The sequence below is a fragment of the Notamacropus eugenii genome, chromosome 1, assembly GCF_028372415.1.
Source record: "Notamacropus eugenii isolate mMacEug1 chromosome 1, mMacEug1.pri_v2, whole genome shotgun sequence".
Lineage (NCBI taxonomy): Eukaryota > Metazoa > Chordata > Mammalia > Diprotodontia > Macropodidae > Notamacropus > Notamacropus eugenii.
The window spans coordinates 447,487,118-447,509,249 of NC_092872.1; the positions used below are offsets into that span (position 1 = coordinate 447,487,118).

The 22,132-nt window shown below is 38.2% G+C and overlaps 1 protein-coding gene across 5 annotated transcripts in view; it reads left to right on the top strand.

Moving 5' to 3' along the window:
• RABEPK (Rab9 effector protein with kelch motifs) overlaps positions 1 to 16,313 on the top strand; it is a 33,751-nt gene extending 17,438 nt beyond the window's left edge. For all 5 annotated transcript variants that reach the window (XM_072631910.1, XM_072631913.1, XM_072631914.1 and 2 more), the window contains 4 exons: positions 7,457 to 7,618; positions 10,768 to 10,917; positions 13,265 to 13,414; positions 16,016 to 16,313. In XM_072631910.1, the coding sequence (XP_072488011.1) occupies positions 7,457 to 7,618; positions 10,768 to 10,917; positions 13,265 to 13,414; positions 16,016 to 16,293 (740 nt within the window). In that variant the 3' untranslated portion in view covers positions 16,294 to 16,313. The remainder of the gene's footprint in view (positions 1 to 7,456; positions 7,619 to 10,767; positions 10,918 to 13,264; positions 13,415 to 16,015) is intronic.
• Positions 16,314 to 22,132: the final 5,819 nt, after the last annotated feature.

Genomic DNA, 22,132 nt, shown 5'->3' on the forward strand with positions numbered 1-22,132 from the left:
CTTACCCTGAGTAGGGGGTTGGATTAAATGACCCTTAAGATCCTTTCTAACTCCAGGATTCTTTCACTCTCTGTTAATCAGCTGTCAGAATGGTTGAGTCTGAATTGGTTTTCCAGGAAAAGGCATGGAATATACTGAATCATTTATGCAGTTTTACCCAGTCTCCCTTGTGGACAATGTATTTTTCAGAATCTCAGAGCCAGAAAGTATCACAAGTAGTCATCTAGCTTCTGTTAAAAAAAATGTCCAAGGACAGGGAGTTCATTACCTCTCAAGCCAACTGTTCCTGTTTCTGGATAACTGATTATAAGAACGTTTTTCTTCATATGAAGTAGAAATCTGCCCATCTGCTATGTCCCACACACTGTTCCTATAAGTACAAGTCTAATCCACCTTTCACAGAGAAGTCCTTCACAGAAGTCTAGGTTTATAAGAGACTTTGGAAGGTCAACCCAATCTTGAACAAGAACCCACAACCCCCGTGCAAGTGGTCCACCTTTAAAACAACTATCCTTTTTCTCCCTGGGCCTCCCAAGATCCAAGTCTTAGCCCCACCCACTCATCCACTTGTAAATCATTTGCAAGATTAAGGAGAAAGGAAATAATATTCCTCCTGTGCAAATCTAACTGGTCAGGATAGAGAACAGAACTAGGGCCTTGACCTTACATAAGTTAAGTCTGGTAGGAGTTGTAATAAAGAGAATATAGATGTTGATGACCTTGAAATCTGCTATTATAGACTGATCCTGCATCAACTCCCTGCGCCTTCCCTAGAAAATTTAAATTAGGCCAAGAAGTATCAAAGATGAAGAACATCATGGATGGCTTTCATAATTAAGACAAGTTGTAGAGATGGCACTGTATTCTGAGATCCAGTGTGGGATAGAGGAAAAACATGAGAGTTGTACTTAAAGGCAGCTAAGTGGTACATTTTATATACAAGAAAACTGAGGCCAAATGAGGACCAGTGGCTTGTACCTGGTCACAAAGCTGCTAGGTAAGAGGGACAGGAACTGATCTCTTAATGACAATTCACATTTCTCAGCATTTTACAGAGCATTCTTCTACAAGGCATTCGTATAAGGGAGATAGTACAAATGGGATTTGCCCCTTTTTACAAATGAGAAAAGTGAGGCTGAGGGGTGACGTGTCAGAGCCAAAATTCAAGCTCCAGGTCCAGTGCTTTTTCCACAGTATTGTCCTGTGTCTCTTTAGCAATAGACTCTGCATTAGAATACCTGTGTTCAAGTGCCAGCTTTGACACTTGACCTCCCCATGACTTGGGCCAAGTCACTTTAGGTTTCTGAACTATCAGTTACTTCCCACTTTCCATCAGAGGCTCTTGTGAGGTTTTTGGTGTATCCTCATAAATCACTACATACATGCATATATATCATTGCGCTCATATGTAATAAGTGTATATGGATACGTGTTTATATTTTTGTATCTACATACATATATGTTTATATTTATATATTCGTGTGTATCTTTGTATATCACAAAAAGCCTTAATGCAGTTTAAGCTATTAAAACTTTGTGGACATACACACACACACGTAAATGGGATTTTTATTAAGATTGTGGTCAACTTCATGACAACTACGGGTTTTAGAGAACTTTGGGAGGTTTCTCCCATAGCTGGCATCTACAGGGACAATAAGATAAATATGATGATTTCTTACATGTTCTAATTTAAGAGAACCCAGAAACATTCTCTCTCTCTGTCTCTCTATCTCTATCTCATTAAGTAAGGCATTGTTGTCTAATAGTGAGAGTCAATCAGTTAACAATACCTATGATATGCTATGTTCTGTGCTAAGCTCTGAGAATACAAAAAAAGTCAAAAACATGGTCTCTGACCTCAAGTACATTATATTTTAATGGGGGGGCAATGCAAAAAACTAGGTTATACAAGATATATACAAGTTTTGGTCTTATCAATAAACATTTATTAAGTACCCACCATGTGCTAGGCACTGTGCTAAGTGCTGGAGATACAAAAAGATACACAAGACAGTCCCTAACCTCCAAGAGCTTACAATCCAAAGGAGGACACAACATATAAACAAATAGACACTAAGCAAGCTGTAATTCAGGATAAGAAAAGAAATGACTGACAGTGAAGGCAGTGACATTAGGAGGAGTTGGGGAATACTTCCTGTACAAAGTGAGACTTTAGCTGAAACTTAATGAAAGCCAGGGAAGTCAGTAGTTGAAGCAGAGGAGGGAGAACATTCCAGGCATGGGGGGGACAGCCAGAGAAAATTCTGGGAGCTGAGAGATAGGGTGTCTTGTTTGTGTAATAGTATCATTGGATTGAAGAGTACATGTTGGGGAGGAAAGGTGTAAGAAGATTGGAAAGGTTGTGAAGGGCTTTGAATGCCAACAGAGCATTTTGTATTTGATCCTAGAGGCAATAAGAAGCCACTGGAGTTTATTAAGTAGGGGTTGGACCTGCGCTTTAGAAAAATCACTTTAGTGGCAGAATGGAGGATCTGCTGTGCCAGGCCTAGAGGCCTGAGGGCTACCCGAGTCTTACCTTACCTGTCCCAGGTCTTCGGTTGGCCAAACCGGATAAACGTATGAGAGAAGAGACTTTCCGGAGTCGAACAAGGGTTAGGCTTTATTCAGGGTCCTGGTTACATGTGCAGGGGGAGCTCTTCCTTAGGAGGGAGAGAGAAATCTCCCAAGGAGGCAAAGATCTTACGGTAAGAGATTGGAAAGAGGCCTGGAAGGACTTATATGACCTGATGCTGAGTGAAAGGAGCAGAACCAGGAGAACTTTATGCACAGCAACAACCACAGTGTGTGAGAGTTTTTTCTGGTAGACTTAGATTTTTGTAATAACACAAGAACTTCTTACAAAAAAAAAAAAAAAAATCCCAATGGAGGATCTCAAGGCAAAATGCCTGCCACACTCAGAGAGAGAAATATGGAAGTCACTCACATATTGTAGCAGATCATGTTTGTGTATGTGTATGTGTTTGTGTATCATGTTCTGATTTGTTATACGATTTCTTTCATTTATCTTAGTCTGACTACATAGCATGACTATAGTGAAAATATACTCAATAGGAAAGTATATGTAGAATCTATACAGAATTGTATGCAGTCGTGGGGAGGGAGGGGGGTAGTGGGGAGTAGGTGGGGAGGGATAAAATCGCAATTGTATGGCAGTGATTGTTAAACATTACAAAATAAAAAAAAAAAGAGATTGGAAGTAGAAGTGTAAGTGGGGAGAGAGGGGGAGGGGAGAGCGAAGAGAGGAAAAACGGAGCCTTCTGTCCTGTAACGGCCCCTCCCTAGCTAAGAGAGCCTTCAGGCTTTCCTGATCCTAATTAAACTCTCCAGCCGCATAGTTTGCATCTGAATACCGTGCCTGTTAGATAACAATAGGTGTGCCCAGACCTGGGACAGTCTCGAGGGGGATGCTCCTCCCATCATGTTTCTCACGGGAAGAGGCAGAAATCCACGAGATAGCTCGGTCTCACTCCTCGATTCCCTGCTGTTTTATGGGGGGCCTCATGAGAACTCTAAGATTTAGAAGTTCCCACCTTTACCCGCCCAAGACTGTTCACATGGAATTGAGCTTCCACCCCCAACACTGCTGGAGTAGTAAGAGACTTGAAGCAGGCTGACTCACCAACAGATTAATTGTAATAATTCAGGTGTTAGGTGATGAGGACCTGCACTAGAGTGGTGGCAGTGTCAAAGTAAAGAAAGGTATATAAAGGTGAAATTGACAAGCCTTGGCAACAGACTGGCTATAGGGGGCCGTAGGGAGAGATAGTGAGGAATCCAGGATGATCCATACATTTTGAGTCTGAGGAACTGAGAGGATAGTGTTGTCCTCTTAGAGTAATAGGGAAGGTAGAAGGGGAGAGAGGGTTTAGGGGGAAAGATAATGAGTTTTATTTTGGACATATGGAATTTAAGATGACAACTGGACATCCACTTTGAAATGACCAAAAGGCAATTGGAAATTGGAGGTCAGCAGAGAGTTTGGGGCAGGATAAATAGATTTGAGAATCATCAGCATAGAGATGGTTATTAAACCCATGGAAAGTGGTGGGATCACCAAGTGAAGTAGTATCATGTTCGTCCTTCGTTGCCAAAGAAAACCATGCCATCAGAGAAATGATGACATGACTTGCACTTGACTTTGTTTTGAGTGAGGGAGGGCTGTGCAGGTCACTAGCCTCACTTCTCCTCCAGAGCCATCTGAATCCAGTGACCTGATATTCATCAGGATGACTGGAGATGACCTAGGATGCATTCCCAGTATATCGTATACTTGCGGTACAGAGGGAAAAGAGAAGAGGACCCAGGACAGAACCCTAAGGGATGTCTATGATTAGAGGGGATCAACTGGAAGAAGATCCAGCAAAGGAGACAAAGAAGGAGCAGTCAGATAAATATGAGGAGAACCAGGAGAGAGAAGTGTTCAAAAAACTTAAAGAGAAGAGAGTATCAAGGAGGGAGTGATCCTCAATGTCAAAAGCTGCAGAGCGATCAAGGAGAATGAAGATTGAGAAAAAGCCATTGGATTTCATGACTAAGAGATCATTAGTAAATTTGAAGAGAGCAGTTTCAGTGGAAAGATAAGGTCAGAAGGAAGATTGTAAGGGGTTAAGAAGAGAAAGAAAAGAGAGAAAGAGGAGTAACCTACTGTAGTCGGACTTTTTGAGGGGTTTAGTTGCAAAGGTCAGAAGAGATATAGTATAGTAGTTAGTGGAGATGGAAAAATCAAATGAGGGTGTTTTGCTCTTTTTTAGGATGGGTAGAGACAGGGGCATGTTTACAAGCAGTGGGAAATGAGCCTGTAGACAAGGAGAGATTAAAATGAGTGAAAGAATAGGAATAACAAAGGGGTTAATCTATTGGAAGAGACTGGATGGAATGGGATCACTTGAGCAAGTAGAGGGGTTAGCTTTGGTAAGGAGTAAGACCATTTCATTATGGGAAACGGGTAAAGGAGGAGAAAATGGCAAAAATATCTGAATGATGAATGAGGAAGAGAGTGGAAGAGAAAGTTCACAGTGAATGGCTTTAATTTTTTCTGTGAAATGTAAGTCAAAGTTCTCAGCTGAAAGGCTGGGGGGGAGCTATGAGAGGTTTGAGAAGAGATGAAAAGTTTTGAAAGAGCCGCTGTGGAGAATGAAAGAATGAGTTGATAAAGAGCAGAATAGTAGGATTGCCTAGCAACAGTGAAAACTCAGTTGAGGTTGTGTATCATAAATTTGAGATAGATCCCAGTCAGAACAGTTGTATGATTTCCTCCACCTTCATTTAGCAGCACATGTGTAAGAGCAAAGGTAACAAATGGTGAGAATGATTCAAAGCTGAGGCTTGGCTGGGGCACAATCGGTAAAATGATAAGGGGGCTGGAGATTCAAAAACTGAGGACAGTATAGAGTTGCATTAGTTCACCAAGGGGTCAAGATGGGGAGAAGAGGAAAGAGTGGTTAGTACAGAAGGTTTGGCTGAGGAGATTATTAAGGGGTCAAGGGATTGGAGCTCACAGTGCAAAGAGTAGGGTTTTGTAAGAGAAGGCAGAGGGAGAGATTAAAAAGCCAATCAGATTGTAATCAGATAAGGGAATTTAAGAATTCTTGAACATAGACATGGTACATTTGTGGGTGATGACAAGATCAAAGGTATGACCATCTTTGTATGTGGCTGAGCTGGGCTGGAAGAATAGCCCTTATGATGAATTTAGTGATTAGGGTTTTTGAGGCAAAGTTAATATGTATATTGAAGTCCCCTAGTATGATGGCAGGAATTGAAGAGGAGAGAAATATTGTGAACCAGGTATGAAACTCATTAAGGAAAGAAAAGGAGTGACCTGGGGATCTGTAGATAATAGTTACTAGGATTTTGATTGGGAAAATCTGAGTTCAAGTCTTGTCTCTGACATTTTTTTAGCCATATGACTCATGGCAAGTTATTTTCCTTTATGAACTTCACTTTTCTCATCAGTACATTGCGGATGATAATCTTTGTACTACCAGCCTCCTAAGGATGTTGGGAGGGAAGTATTTTATAACCCTTTAAACAAAATAGAAATGTGTGTTGCTACTTAAATGTCACCACCATAACTTTTACACCCCTACCTTCCATTGCCTAGAATTCCACCTCAAAGGTAATTAGCTCCTTTAATTAAGACATTCTTATGTGCAGAGCAGTCTTTAAGGCACCCATGTCTCCTCCCCCTCTCCCCCCCAGCACTAAGCACAGTGGTCAACAAACTCTCAGGGCTTAATAAAGGTTCATTCATTGAACTGAATAATAATTTTATTATTGCTTATAATAAGAACCATGAGTTCTCAAGGACTGTACCAGAAAAATGCAAACAAAGCTGGAAAAACTACAAGTTTAGGCCTAACAATGGACTGTGTTTCTGTCAGAGGACCAGACTTACTGAGTGTAGAGAAGTTTATCACCAGGGAGTTGGCCACCAGGGAATAAATGTCTTTGCCCACAGTGATTCATTACGATCATCTACTTTATTATGATCATCTACTAAAGTACAGAGGGTTGTGTGCTACATCAGTAGAAGATGCACAGATCCCTGAAATGTTGAAATACTACTGGTGGTGGCTGGGTGGCACAATGGATAAGAGTGCTGCATTTGGAGTCAGGAAGACCTGAGTTCAAATCCTTCCTCAGATGTTTAATTGCTATGTAACCCTAGGCAAATCACTTAACCTCTCAGCCTCAATTTCCTCATCAATAAAATGGGGATTTTTAAAATTCAATTTCATTTTTATTTTCATTTCCAAATTTTCTTCCTTCCTTTGCCTTCTCTATCCAAAGAGAAGGCAAGAATTACGATATCCATTATAAGTATGAAGTCATAAAAAACACATTTCTGCATTAATTATATTCAAAAAAAAGAATGAAAAAAGAAAAGAAAAAGGAAGACAGAAAAAAATATGTTTCAGTTGTCACTCTGAGTCCATCAGTCCTCTGTCTGGAGGAAAATAGCATTTTTCATCATGAATCTTGGAACTGTGGTAGATCATTGTATTGATCAGATTCACTAAGTCTTTCAGAGTTATCTTTATAATATTGCTGTTACTGTGTAAATTGTTCTCCTGGTTCTGCTCACCTAATTCTGCATCAGTTTAGGACCTCTCAGGCTTTCCTGAAACCATCCCCTTCATTATTTCTTACAGCACAATAGTATTCCATCACATTCATATACCATGACTTTTCCAGCCATTCCCCAACTGATAGACAAAATGGGGATAATTTTAAATACCTACTTTACAGGTTTGTTGTGAGGATCAAATGTCACAATATATGTAAGGTTCTTTGAAAACTTTAAATTGATATATACATGTTGGCTCTTATTAAATGTAGAGTTGGCTCATGGCCTTGCAGTATAATGATAATGATAATATAGCAATCCTGCTAACCAAATATCATCTTACAAAAATTACATGTGGATCAGAAACCAGGATATGGAGCACTCCTAATGTGACTGGCACACCGCCATCCCCAAGAACATTTCACACTGCATCCGCGGTCATCGGAAACCAGCTTTATGTTTTTGGTGGTGGGGAGAAAGGCGCCAAGCCTGTTCAGGACACCCAGCTCCACGTATTTGACGCAAGTATGCCTAACAAATGATTCATTTATTCAGTCATCCAACAAACTTCAGGCCCTCATCACCTCTTTCTTATACTATTTTTTAATAGTCTCTTTACTTCAACTTTCTCTTCCTGAATCTGTCCTTTGTACTGCTGCCAAAATAATCTTTCTAATGTTCGAGTCTGATCGTGACCTTCCCCTGACCAAAATCCTTCAGTGATTCCCCATTTCCCATAAGATAAAATATAAATGTTATGGCATTCATGACCTTCTACAATATAGCTTCAAATGAGTAATTTCTTATTATTTCCCCTTAATACATTCCAGGTGCCAGCCAAACTGAATTACTCAGCTGTTCCCTGGTCTTGTGCAGCTGTTTCCTTTTATTGTATAATCATGTAGGCCATCCCCAATGACTAAAGCGCCCCTCTTCATCTCCAACTTTTGAGAACCTTTTAAAATATTTTTTATTATTTTTTTAAAAACCTTTTCTTTATTCAAGGTCCAGTTTAGGTGCCACCTCCTCAATGAAACCCTTTCTGATTTCCTCTGCTGAAAGCAGTCTTTCCTTCCTCATATTTTTCTAAAACACTTTAGATCTTTCTTCCCGCCCCCCCATCATATTCTGCTTTGTTTCACATTTATTTGCATCGTTATTGTATACCCACCCAAACCCCTAGTAAATTGAAAATTTCTTGAGATTAGGAACTATCATTTTTTTTACCTTTTTATCTATAGTACTGAGCACATAATAGCCACTTAAATGGTATTTATTAAATTGAAATTGGGTACTTCCTTTGTAAAACATGGTATGAGGCATCATGAGGGAGATGATATAGGGCACCTGGTCCCTAGTCAAAGGAGCTTACAGTTGAGTTAGAGAGACAGAATATAAATATCAGACAGTATGATAGCTTGGAAAGATCCCTGTCTGGAATGTCAGAAAGTTGGAGTTCTAATCTCTACCACTGACTACTAGATAAGTCATTTGGCATCTTTTGGACATAAAGTTCAAATATGCTTGAACTCTGAGGTTTGTCTTTTATGAAAAGCTTATGAGCCTCAGCCACAAAATTAAATGCTGAGTGGGTCTGGATTTCCTTCTATTTCTATCTCGGATTTCTCATCTATAAAATGAGAAGGCTGGATTAGATGATTTCTAAGGTTCCTCCCAGCTCTGACCTTCTCTTTTCTATATTTTAAAATTCCATATTCTAAGGTCCATATCAGCTCAGATATCCTAGGATCTATATTCTCACATTGTGTGTTCAGAGATCCCTTCCAACTCTAACAGTCTGTCATCTGTGATCTAGACCTGCTTTCAAGTTCTCATTGGAAACTCCCAACAGTGATTTCATTTACATTTCTTTCTATTGACAGTGGGCAGTTTTGAATGAGACTTAAAAAGAGTGGTAGCATGTGTGAAATAAAATTTTCATTTGCATCTTCCATTCCAGGTGGGGCTTGCTTTGAGAAAACCTAACAGACAAAAACTTAAGCTACACAATAGATAAATTTGGTGGAGGAAAATAGAGGGATTTATTCACATCACCAAAGGCTTCTCTCACTTTCAAAGAAGACTCCACTATAGGGTTCCTTTACATAATAACAAGAGTAATCCATTTCATTAGTGGCTTTGGCCAAAAAACCTCATCATCTTTCAGCCAAACTTCTAGCGATAAACCTCTTTGTTTTTAGCTTGCTTGGTCCTTGAACTGTGGAAGTGTGGTCCTTCTTTGAGCCTATACTCCAAACCTTACTTGCACATCATTGAGAGAGTCTCTAAGAAGCCAGGATCACTTTTTTATTTTTAATTTATGGAATAAAACAAGCATTAACATGACATTGTAAGATAAAAAATTGTTGTATATGAAACTGCAAATCTATACACAATTTACTATTCCCTACAACAAAATTATCGTGTAAATTTTTTCCTTCCCCTCACTCTATCTGCATCCAGAGAAAAAACCTGATAAATAGAAGTGTGTATAGAATAATTTTAAATAATAATTCAGCAAACATTTAGCAAGCACTTACGGAGGGTCCCCTGGAATTCAAAGATGAAAAGTACCATAGTTCTTGCTTTCAAAGATCTGCAAACCTGAAAAGAGGGGACATGGGATGCATAGAGCTAGAATCAGGAAGAATTGAGTACAAGTATACCTCATACTCTCCTGTCATCATTTAACCTCTTGGTGCTTCCAGGCAACTCCCTAAGACAACAAATGACATGCTAATCTTTATCAGTGGAAAGATTTCCACACCTGTCATGCCCTATGTGAGTAAAATAGCAACAGCAATAATAATAGCTAACATTTACATTGTACTTTGAGGCTTGTAAATCCCATATATATTTATATACACATGGTATATATAATCTCATGTGGTCTTCACAGGTAGTGCTATTATTATCCCCATTTTACAGATGAGGAGGCAGACGGGGAAGTTAAATGATTTGCCTCAGGTCACATAGCTTACTATCTATCTGAGGCAGAATTTGTATGCAAGTCTTCCTGATTTCAAGGCTAGCACCCTGATGCCTACCTTCTTTACCCATCCCCCTCAAAAAAATGTATATGCATACAAATAGTAAGATACAGAGTGAATGTTTAGGGGGAAATGAAAGTCAAGCAAAGTGCTATGATGGTGATGATCTTTTCTAACATTTCTTCTGCCTCTTCAAATTTTGGGACCATGGATGGTCTCCAGTTGCTGAATTCTCTTCTAGCTTTAAATCTGTGGGTATAATTAGAGCTCTCATTTCCAGAACACTTTAATGTTTATACTTTTTTCACAAAAGCCTTGTAAGGTACATACAGCAAATTTTATTATCTCCATTTTACAAAAGAGGAAGCTGGGTTTCTAAGGGGTGAGGTGACATAGGTACAGTAACACAGCAAAGACATGCCAGAGCCAAGAGTTGAACCTGGCTCATTTCAGCCCATGTCCTTTGCTCTTTTCACGGTGACAGTTTATTCACCAAGATCCTATTTAAACACCACTCTCCAGGAATGACCTTCAGCATGAAATGAGGTCCATCTATTCTTAGAGGATGCCTCTGTAAACTTTAAAAGTTTACTATTTCAAATGATGCCAATATACATGCAGTTGAGGGTTGCCTTTGTGTTTCCAAAGTACTGCTACCTAATGTTTTTGATTTTATATGTTTAGCAACATTGACCTGGTCACAGCCAGAAACCTGTGGGGAACCACCCCCACCCCGTCATGGCCATGTGATGGTGGCACTGGGGCCCAAACTCTTTGTTCATGGTGGCTTGGCAGGGGATGAATTCTATGATGATCTGTATTGCATAGATACAGGTAAGTAGAATACAAATGGGGATGGGAATGAGAGCAATGACTTTTAAAAACAGTTTGTGGTATACCAGAAATATAAATTTGCAAGCAGGTAATCATGCTGAATAGTATTTTTAAATCACTTAATAACAATAACTGATAGTATTATAAGCCTTTAAGATTTGCAGAGCTGTTAAGGTATATTCTTACTTAAGCCTCACAATCACCTCCATGAGACAGATGCTGTAGGCATTATTTCCTCCCATTTTAAAGATAAGAAAACTGAGGCTCAGAGAAGTTAAGCAACTTGCTCGTGGTTATGCTCCTAATAAGTTCATGGATGGGATTAGTTCTTCCCTGACTCCAAGGCCAGTGCCCCCTCTACTCCACTGTGCTGTTGCTTCTTTATAGTGTTTTAAAGTTTATAAAGGACCTTTCTTCCCAACAACCTTGCAAAATGTGTAGAAAAAGCATAATTTTGCCTATTTTACAAATGTATTGATTCATCTCAGCCCAGGTTTCCAGACTCCCAGGTTCCAGCATTCTTTCCATTATTATTCATTGTAGTTAAGAGAGTTCTACCCATTAAGAAGCTAGGCTTAATAGCTTTTAGAATCCACTGTTCTGCTCTGAGACCAGAAAGAGCTCAGATTTTACATAAGGACAATCTGCAACAATCACCCTTTGTCATCTCCTTGGTTTCCTCACGATTCTGGCTACTGGATAAACTTTAGTTTGTCAGTGTCCCTTCATTGGGTCATGTTTTTTCCCTTGGGCAAACAGCAGGCAAATTGAACCAGTGGTTTTTAGAACAAAGATTTAAGTAAATAAGGGACTCTCTAAAGTCCTTTCTAGCTCTAAAGCCTATGTTCAGATTTAGCTGCTACTTCAAGACTTTTGATGTCTGAGAGTTAATTACATCCCAAAGTAGTTTGTTCAACTTTGGGGTTGAAATAATTGTTCAGCTGTTAGGAAGTTATTCCTTATTTGGAGCCAAAATCTGCCTCCTTATAAGTTTTGTACCCATTGGTCCTTGTTTTGCCATCTGGGGTCAAGCAAAATGAACTATTCATTCTTTCACAGAGCAATAAAATATTTAAAAATAAGTGTGCAAATATTTTTAAAACAGCCATCACATCCCCTCCTCCCTATTATTGTTTTCTCTCCTCTACCAGGCTAAATATCCCAGTTCTTTCAAATGATTTTGAAGGACATGGTTTCCCCATGATTCTGGCTACTTGAGAATGTCTGTGTCCCTTCATGGGGTTAAAGAAAAATTAATAATACTAATACTATAATTTGCAATTGAGGTTCATATCTGCCAGAAAATTTTATTTAAGTTAACATTAATCTATGTCTAAGTCATTTCTGCTTTAGAAAGAGAGATGTCCAAACTGGTTATCTAGTCTGCTTCCTGAGCAAGCATCACCTCTACACCATTGTCAGGTAGCTGACCAGACTGATTCTAATACTCTTTAAACCAAACCATCCATCTTTCTGAGAACTAAATTGTCTCAAGGCAAATCTCATAGTAATGTGCAAGTTATGGGGTAGGGAGGGAGAAGAGACAGAAATCAGAGAAGAGACCATTACTTTGAAAAGAGACATCCAGCCAAGAACAGTGGGTCCAGTTCTATCCTACAAAATCATTAAATAAAGTTAATGAATGTTCAGTCCTCTCTGAATGAATGGCTTTTGCTGGAAACTGTAAGTAGTTTTAAGGGCCATGTTCGAACTGTAATGAAAATGTTTCCTGCAGAATTGCAGTTTAATACAAACCACCTGACTATATTGTCTTTTGTGAAATAAAGAATTCATAGGAAAATAGTTCTAGAACTGAAAGGGATCTCACAGACCAACCCTTTAATTTTGTAGATGAGGGACCTGAGACTCAAAATGTTAAAAGGCTTGCCCATAGGCAAGTAAACATCAGAGGAAGGATTTGAACCCAGGTGCTTTAACTCCCAAACTGGTGTTTTTTCTGCTCTATCATTCCACTTGAAAATCACCAGTGACAGCTTTCAAGCCCCCAAATCATCTGTAAACTTTAGGCAGTCTGGCAATAACATGTCTCAGATCAAATTCTAGTTGTACATAGTCAATTCAATTCTGAAAATATTTATTAAGATCCTCTTATGGGTAAGGCATCATCCTAGGTCTTAGAGATGCAAAACAGTCCTGGCTCTTAAGAAACTTGCACTTTACAAAAGAGGATAAGTATAATGCAAAGCACGGAGAGATATAAAGTATTATGGGAAGACTTAAACAGTGAGATAAGGTTTTCACCTGTGTGGAGAAATCGGGAAATCTACCTAAACTAAATCTCTTGTTTTCTTATTTGCTTCTGCAATAATGTCCCCTCTCTTGGTAGATGACATGAAATGGGAGAAGTTAGAGACCACAGGGGATCTCCCACCAGGCTGTGCCGCCCATTCTGCCGTGGCCATGGGGAAGCACATATACATCTTTGGAGGAATGGCTCCCACAGGGGCACTGGCAACAATGTATCAATATCACACAGGTAGGAAGTTAATATCACCTCTTTAAACCAATGTTTTAATTGTTACTCTGAAAAGTACTACATAACTTTGACTTTTCAATGGCGGTGCATGTGTAGCAATGAGTCTGAGGGATTAGCATGGGGAATTTTTTTTGATGATACATTTTTATTTCATTAAATATTTTCCAATTACATGTAAAAAAATTTAAGATACATTTTTAAACATTTTGAATTCCAAATTTTCTCTCTCCCTTCAACTCTCTCTCACCCCTTGAGAAGGCAAACAATATTATGTGAAGTATTGCAAAACATATTTCCATGTTTTATTATTATTGTTCAGGCTTTTCAGTCGTGTCCAACTCTTCATAACCCCCTTTGGGGTTTTCTTGGCAAAGATACTGGGGTGGTTTGCTATTCCTTTCTCCAGTTGAGGAAACTGAGGCAAACGGTTATATGACTTGCCCACAGTCACACAGCTGGTAAGTGTCTGAGGACACGTTTGATCTCAGGCCAATGAGACTTCCAGATTCCTGGCCTGACTATTTATCCTCTGCACCACCTAGCTGCCCCAATTCCATATTAGCTGTATTGCAAAAGAAAAGACACACACACACACACACACACACACACACAAACTCAAGAGATATAAGGAAAGTGAAAGAGGTGTGCTTCAATCTGCACTCAGAGTCAATCAGTTCTCTTTGTGGACATGGATGCCATTTTCATCATAGGGCCTTTGGAATTGTCTTGGATCATTGTCTTCATCAGAGTAGCTAGGTCCTGTACTGTTAATCATCCTCACAATATTGAGTGTACAATGTTCTGGTTCTGTTTAATTCACTGCATCAGTTCACATCAGTCTTCTATGGGAAAATTTTGACATAAAAACAACCACTATAGGCCTTTTTATTTTTTACTTTTGTGCAGATCTTAGAGGTCTGGTTTATGCAGTGAATCCCAGCATACCTGGGCGGGGAAGAGGGTGGGTTTCATGCTGTGTAAACCTGTGGTTCATAACCTTTTTTTGTGCCCAGGATCCCTTGGGCAGTCTAGTGAAGCCTATGGATCCCTTCTCAGAATAATACTTTTAAATGCATAAAATACATAGAATTACAAAGGAAATAAATTATATTGAAGTACTATTATAAAATATTTTTAAAAATTCATGGACCACAGGTGAAGAACCCTTGCTATAAACACTGGTTCCTTTGACTTTCTCCCTTTCTGTTTATTTCTCTTTTTTGTTCTTTATTTTTAAATAATTTATCAATCCCTTAATTTCCAACAACAGAAACATCAAATAAAATATATTTATGACTATTTATACCTAAAAATACTTTCTACATATAACATATCCATTTTAAATATTTTTCTGAGCCTGTGATTTTATCAGTGCAGAAAGCTTTAAGGAAATTCCCTCTGCCAATGCAAATGGTAACTGTTCTGCATTTTATCCATGTTAGAGGGTTGCCTGGACCACTGAGAAGTTATAACCTGTTGAAGTTCACACAGCCAGTAGATGTCAAAGATAGAACTTGAACGTACATGGTCCTGACTCTGAAGGAGGCAGTCCTCCATTCTACACAACCTGTCTTTCATGTATATTTCTCATGTCCATTAATCATTGTTTTTGTTTCTACATTTAAAAAAAAATCTGGTTTTAATCAATGTGATTACTGTTTTGGTTCTACTTTTTCTACACATTATTTTATATATCTTTTCAGTTGTCTTTATATTCCTCTCTTTTTCTCTTTGGAAAGAGGAGTTCAGATCTATGAGTTCATTGAAGGAAAGAGTTGTCAGTATGAAACTCCCTCCTTTAATGCAGCTTTGTGGCTAGCTATAATTTGTAGGTTTAGAGAGTTATCTGGACACTGGGAAATTAAGTATCTTTATTGTCCATGGTGCATAGCTGGTATATGTAGGGAAAAAGACTTAGGTCTACTTATTCAATTCAATAACCATTTAACTAAATGTTTCATATGTTTCACATACTGTGCTAGGCTCTAGCTAACCCTCTCTCCACTATAATGTGATACTTTTTGTATTCTTGGTTTGTCATTTCAATGGCATTTTAATATTATTTTGATATTGCATAATTTATTCAATAGTTGAATTTGGGGCTATTTAGGCTTTTTCTGGTTGTTTCTAATTATAAACAATGTTAACATATACATAGATATGTGAACAGAGGGGCAGCTGGATGGTGCAATGGATAGAGTGCCAGGTTTGGAGTCAGAAAGACTCATATGCCTGAGTTCAAATCTGGCCTGAGACAGTTGTTAGCTGTGTGACCCTGGGCAAGTCACTTACCCCTGTTTGCCTCATCTGTAAAATGAGCTGGAGAAGGAAATGGCAAGCCATTCTAGCATCTTTGCCAAGAAAGTCCCAAATGGGGTTACAAAGAGTCCAAAATGATTCAGTAACAACATATATCATTTTTTTCTTTATGGTAATACTTTGGGTCTATTCTCAATAATAGAATTTCTAGAACAACAGAAAGCATTTGGTGATGTTTGTATATTACCAAAATGACCTTTGAAAAGATTCTATCAGTTTTTAATTCCAGTAATAATGTGTGAGTGTTTCTGGGTTGTTTTTTGTTTTTGTTCTCAAACACAGAAAAACAACACTGGAGCCTGCTTAAGTTTGATACATATTCACCCCCTGGACGACTGGATCATTCAATGTGCATCATTCCTTGGCATGTGGCTCCTGTTTCTGCAGAAGAACATGCAAATGCAGGCAGTAGCAATGTAGAGAAAGAGGGCTTAGCTGATGACGTGAAAGGTGATGATTTAGATCATAAGCAGACAGACACATTCCTGTGCTTAGTGTTTGGTGGCATGAATACTGAAGGGGAAATCTACAGTGACTGTGTTGTAACACTAATTGACTAATAAAATTCACATTTTCTTAATACTTTTCAAATTTTCAATTTTAAGAAATTAGAAGTGAAGTTAGGGGTAGAGAAGACTACAATATTAATTTTATGCTAGAAGTTTGTGTTTTGTGCTGTACAATGTTTCCATATTGGCACCATCAGATTGATCAGGTAAAGAAATTATCTATAAAAGTAAAAAACTTTAAGAATCATAGAATGTTAGAGATGGAAGGGGACCTTGGGCTAGTTCTTAAACTTTCTGTGTGCCTCATGGATGCTTTAAAAAAAACAAAACCACAAGCTTGCAAACCTCATGTTAAGAACCCCAGCCTTAGAATATAGATTATTAGGACAGGAAACGGAAAATTTTGGAATTCCAAACAGGCTTAGAGATCACGTGGTCCAGCCCTTTTATTTTACTTAAAGGAAATTAAGACAGTAGTTGGTTCAGTAACTTGTCTGAGGTTGTACCAACTAGTAAGAAAATTAGGACTCTCATCATTTCCTGACACCTAGACCAGTCTTTTCTCCCCTCTACCACATTTTCTCCCTATGATTATGGAATTCCTATCTTGCACTAGCAGTGGGACCTAGATAGTTGTAGGAACTGGTTATCAACCAACGTGCCTCTGTTTCACAAAAGACAATACAATTAGGTGGTTTGTATTAAACTGCAATTCTGCGGCACTCATTCATCGCAGCTTGAACTGAAAAAGAGATCTCAAACTACTTAATTCAGCAAAAGGCCATTCATTCAAGGTGAGGGATTGAACATTGATTAACTTTATGGAGTTTTGTAGGACAGGACTACTTGGAAAGAGGTCTGTTTTAGATGTAATAGTGTTTTCTTTGATTCCTCTCTCCTCCCCCCTCATCCCACATCTTGTACATCACTAAGATTTGCCTTTAGACAATTTAGTTCTCAGAAACAAGGTTGGTTTGGCCCAAAAAATGCTGGAATCAGAAAATCTTCTGTCAAATTAGGCTGGACTGATTTACTGCATGACTTTAGGAACCTCTCTTGGTCTCATTTTCCTCAAGTGCAAAATGAGAAGGTTAACCTAGATGATCTCTAAGGACCCTTCATACTCTGATTCCTACAACTTTATAAACATAACCTACAACTGGTACCTATTGATAACCATATCAGATACAAATTTCTACCTCACTTTCAAGTCTCTAGTTCATCTACTTAATCTCACTATTCCAGACACCAGCTTTCTGTTTCAAGTATTCATTCATAATCAGGAGGACCTGAGTTCAGATTCAACCTCAGACACTTATTAGCTATGTGACCCTGGGCAAGTCATTTAATCTCAATTGCCTCTTTTATAAAAATGTATTCATTCATTTATGTTCAATATTATTAAGTGCCTACTATGTACAGCATACCAGGAGAAAGTTTACAGAGACACACATTATACTTTCAGCTATTTACAGTCCAGTATGGGAATAAGATAACAGCATTGATAGCTCTATTGCATGATATAAATTAGGTACAAAAGAAAGTGTTATGTGAGTTTCAAGGGGAAAATTCATTATTGAACGTTAGGATATCAAGCATGGCTTTATGGAGAAGCTAACATTTGAGGTGGGATTAAATAATGGCTGGAAATTTGGTTAAAGAGATATAGGGTGAGCATGGCAGGTGCAGAGAACAGTGTGAACAATAGCAGGTGTGGGAAGATGGTGGATTCCAAAGACAGGATGCTTCCTGTCCATTTTTCCTGGAACAGAGAGTATGTAGAGGACAATTAGGACAGATTGTAGAGGGTCTTGGATGCCAGGCAAAGGAATCCATTTTACCCAAGAGACAATAGAAAGCCCTAGAATATTTTTGAGCAGAAGAATGACATGAATAGATTTATTTGTAAAAACAAAACAAAATACAATATTCTGGCAGAATATGAAGGATGGATTGGTAGAAACAAAGAGTGGGAGTAGAAAAATCAGCTAGGAAGCTATTATAGTAACCAAGGCAGATGACTATGAAGGTTGAAGATTGGTAGTGGTCACAGGACAAAAACAGATATGCAGAGGTGTAATTGACAGGACTTGATAATTGATTGTATATGAGAGGTAAAGGAAGGAAAATAACCTCACAGTTATGAACGTGGAAAACTGGATGAATGGTGCTATTGCAGACGGAAATAATCTACAAGCGTTTGTAAAAAGCTTGCTATGTGGCAAACATTAAATTCCTACTATGTGACAAATGCTAGAGGAAATAGAAATATAAAGAAACAAGGAAACATTTCCTGCCCTTGGGAGCTTAATCAAGGGATATAACATGTACATGTCATAGGTGTTTACAAAAGATCCAAGAAAATTTGGGGTTAGCTTGTAGCTGTCATAGCTGGGGCCAATGATTAAAGAAACACTATGCAGGTGTCACTTGACTCTTGAAGGAAATTAGGGAGTATAACAGGCAGAGGTGTGAAGACAAGGAGGAGCATATTTAGGGGGCAAAATAATGAACTCAATTTAGGACATGTTGAGTTTAAGGGGTCAATAGGATGTCCAAGTGTTGATATTCTGTAAGCAGCTAGAGAATTCAGGATTGTAAATTTAGAACTGGAAGATAACTTAGTGGCTATCTAGTCTAACACCCCCATTTAATAGATGGAGAAACTGAGGCCCAGAGAGGTTAAATGATTTTCCCAAGGTCACACAGATAAGCAGCAGTTGGGATTTGAATCCTGTTCCTCTGACTAAACCAGGTTTTTACACTGTTACACACTGCCTCATCAGGATGTGTGTGTGTGTGTGTGTGTGTGTGTCTGTGTGTGTGTGTGTTTTCTGGAATTGATGTGTATCTGGAGCTCAGGAGAAAAATCACATTGATCTCCCCCTTCCCTGAATTCCCATAGATTGCATCAAAGCATACCCGTTTACAAATATAGTCTTTATGCTTTTGACTTTATTTTTATAAGGATGACTCTTCTAAACAAAGAAGCTCCACTCACAATGTAATTTCACTTATGTGCATTTTTTTTTTAAATTTCTGTACATGGTTTACCTCCCTAACCCATTTCCTCTCTGCAGAGGAAAACTGAGAGGAAGGTTGATATCTCATTTCTGCAATCCAAGTTTAGCACAAGATGTTGGGTGTGATGAGCACTTTAACTTGATAATCGTTTTTAAGCATCTACTATGTGCTGTTAGGATACAAGTGAGTCTCAGCCCTCAAGGAGCTTATATTCTTTTGAAGATACAAACAAGTAAACAATTTAATAATTTGAAAGGGAAGAGGGTGTTAACAACTAAGGGACATCAGGAAAGCCTTTCCTTATTGGGGTGGGGTGGAGGTGCCACCAGAGCTGAGGACTGAAGAAAACTAAAAGATTCTAAGAGATGGCAGTAAAGAGGGAACATATTTTAGGACAATCTGTACATATAAGTAGGGGCAACATTCATATATGTTGGGTTTGAGGAAGAGCTACTGCGCCAGTTTGGATGGCGAGTACTACGGAGAATATGAAATATCTGAAATTTTGAACTAGTGTCTCAGACTGTGAAGGGCTTTAAAGGTCAAGCTGGGGAGTTTGTATTTTATCCTAGGGGCAATAAACAAATCACTGAAGATTCTTTGAACAGGAAAGTGACTTGATCAGCCTTTTTTTAATGAAGATTATCTTGGGAACTGTCTGGATAAACATATGGGACACTAAAAGCTCCTTTAATTGGGAGGTTCTTGAAATAATCCAGGAGAACGGGTAGTGTCACAGAGTGGGAAGAAGGGGAGTAAGATATTGTGCCTACTTAGATATAGGGAGTAAGGGACAGGGAAGAGTTAAGGATGATCCTTTGAGGCTTGTCAACTTGGGTGACTACAAGGTTGATGATGTCAACAGAAATAGGAAAGTCTGGAAGAGAAAAGGCTTAAAAGGGAGAAGGGAATGAGTTGTATTGGACATGTTAATAACTATAGAATTTGAATGTTAAGTCATGTTGTGCTGCTACAAGTTTGAATTGAAAATATTAATTAGCAGTAGCCAGTCTAGAGTTTCAAGATTTTTTTTTTTAAACAAGAATTCAATAACATAAGAAACAATCTAAGAAGCTGCATCTGGTAGAATAGCTATAGAGTTGGAAAAGCATGGAATTTAGCTTTGGGAAATTTAAACGTGAATTCTCACTCCAACTTAAGTTTCTGCCTCTGAAATTTCCTAGATATTTGAATATAGGCAGCTCACAAACTCCTTCTATACCTGTAAAATGAAGAATACCTATATTGTCTTTCTCAAGGTTACTGTGCAAACTTAAAAAATGGATCTCACTTGTAATTAGCTGTGACAAATATGCAAGTCATAGAAACTCATAAACTTTTTTCTTATGTAGAAAATTAGGATAGTACCTTTGTCCTAGAGTTGTTAAAAAACTTTGGTAAACTGTACCACATCCAAAAGCTGGTGACCTAAGATAAGACCTGATTACTTCAATTTCAGATATTATCTGATTTGCCTTATTGCACACTGAAGACTGAAGCCCAGGTCCTTCTGGGCATTTTCTGAAATAACTTGTTAGAAACATGTCTTGGGGAACTTAGAAATTAACCTATGCTTAATAAACCCCACTATTGATTTATGACTGTACTTTTAGTTAACAGAAACATGAAAGTTGCTGTATTAGGTTCAACTATTTAGATGAGAATCCTAAAAACCTTATTTCAAAGTTAAAACTTTTGAGTATTTGTAATTGTTTCTCTAGACTTTTGCTTGGTATTCCTTCAAGAAGTTATCAATCTCCAATTCAATTTCATCCATTACTTTCCATCAAATATCAGCATTTATGTGCTCAGAATTACTTTTGAAAAGATTGCTTAAAGAATTAGTACCAAATGGAGCTGTGAGCTGATCCAACCATTCTAGAGAGCAATTTGGAACTATGCCCAAATGGCTACAAAAATGCATATACCCTTTGACCCAGCAATACTTCTAGGAGTGTATCCCCAAGACATCATAAAGATGGAAAAGGGTCCCACATGTACAAAAATACTTACAGCAGCACTCTTTGTGGTGGCCAAAAACTGGAAATCAAGGGGATGCCCATCAATTGGGAAATGGCAGAATAAATTGTGGTATATGAATGTAATGGAATACTATTGTGCTATAAGAAATGATGAACAGAAGACTTCAGAGAGACCTGGAAAGACTTATATGATCTGATGCTCAGTGAAAGGAGAACCAGAAGAACTTTGTGCACAGCAACGACCTCAGTGTGCAAGTTTCTTCTGGTAGACTTGGAACTTCATTGCAACACAAGGACTTAAAAAAATTCCCAATGGTCTTTCAAGGAAAAATACCTTCCACATCCAGAGAACTATAGAATTCAATCGCAGAATGTAGCATATCATTTTTGTGTATGTTACATTTGGTAATGTAACTTTGGTTCATTTCTCCCATTTTAATTCTTCTACACAGCATGACCATAGTGAAAATGTATTTAGTAGGAATGTATGTGTAGAACCTATATAAAATTGTATGCTTTTTGGGGAGAGAGGGAGGGGAAAAAAAAAATCTAAGTTATATGGTAGTGATTATAGAACACTGAAAATAAACAAAATTTAAAAAATAATTAGTACCAAAATAAATATTAAGCACTTTAAGATCAAAGTTATTTAGTTATTTGCTGTCATTTTCAAAGATACCATGGCAGAATAAAAATAACTAAGTGTACCACAGGGTCAAGAGAGTTGGGATCCATGTTCAACTGTTAACTAACCTTTGCTAAGTCGTGTCATCTATTCTGGTCTTTTCCTCCTGAGTTTCACAGATGCTCTTTAAAGTCCCTTCTAGTTTAACATACTTAACAATTCTAGCACTCAACTAACTTTAGCTCACTCTTCACAGTAA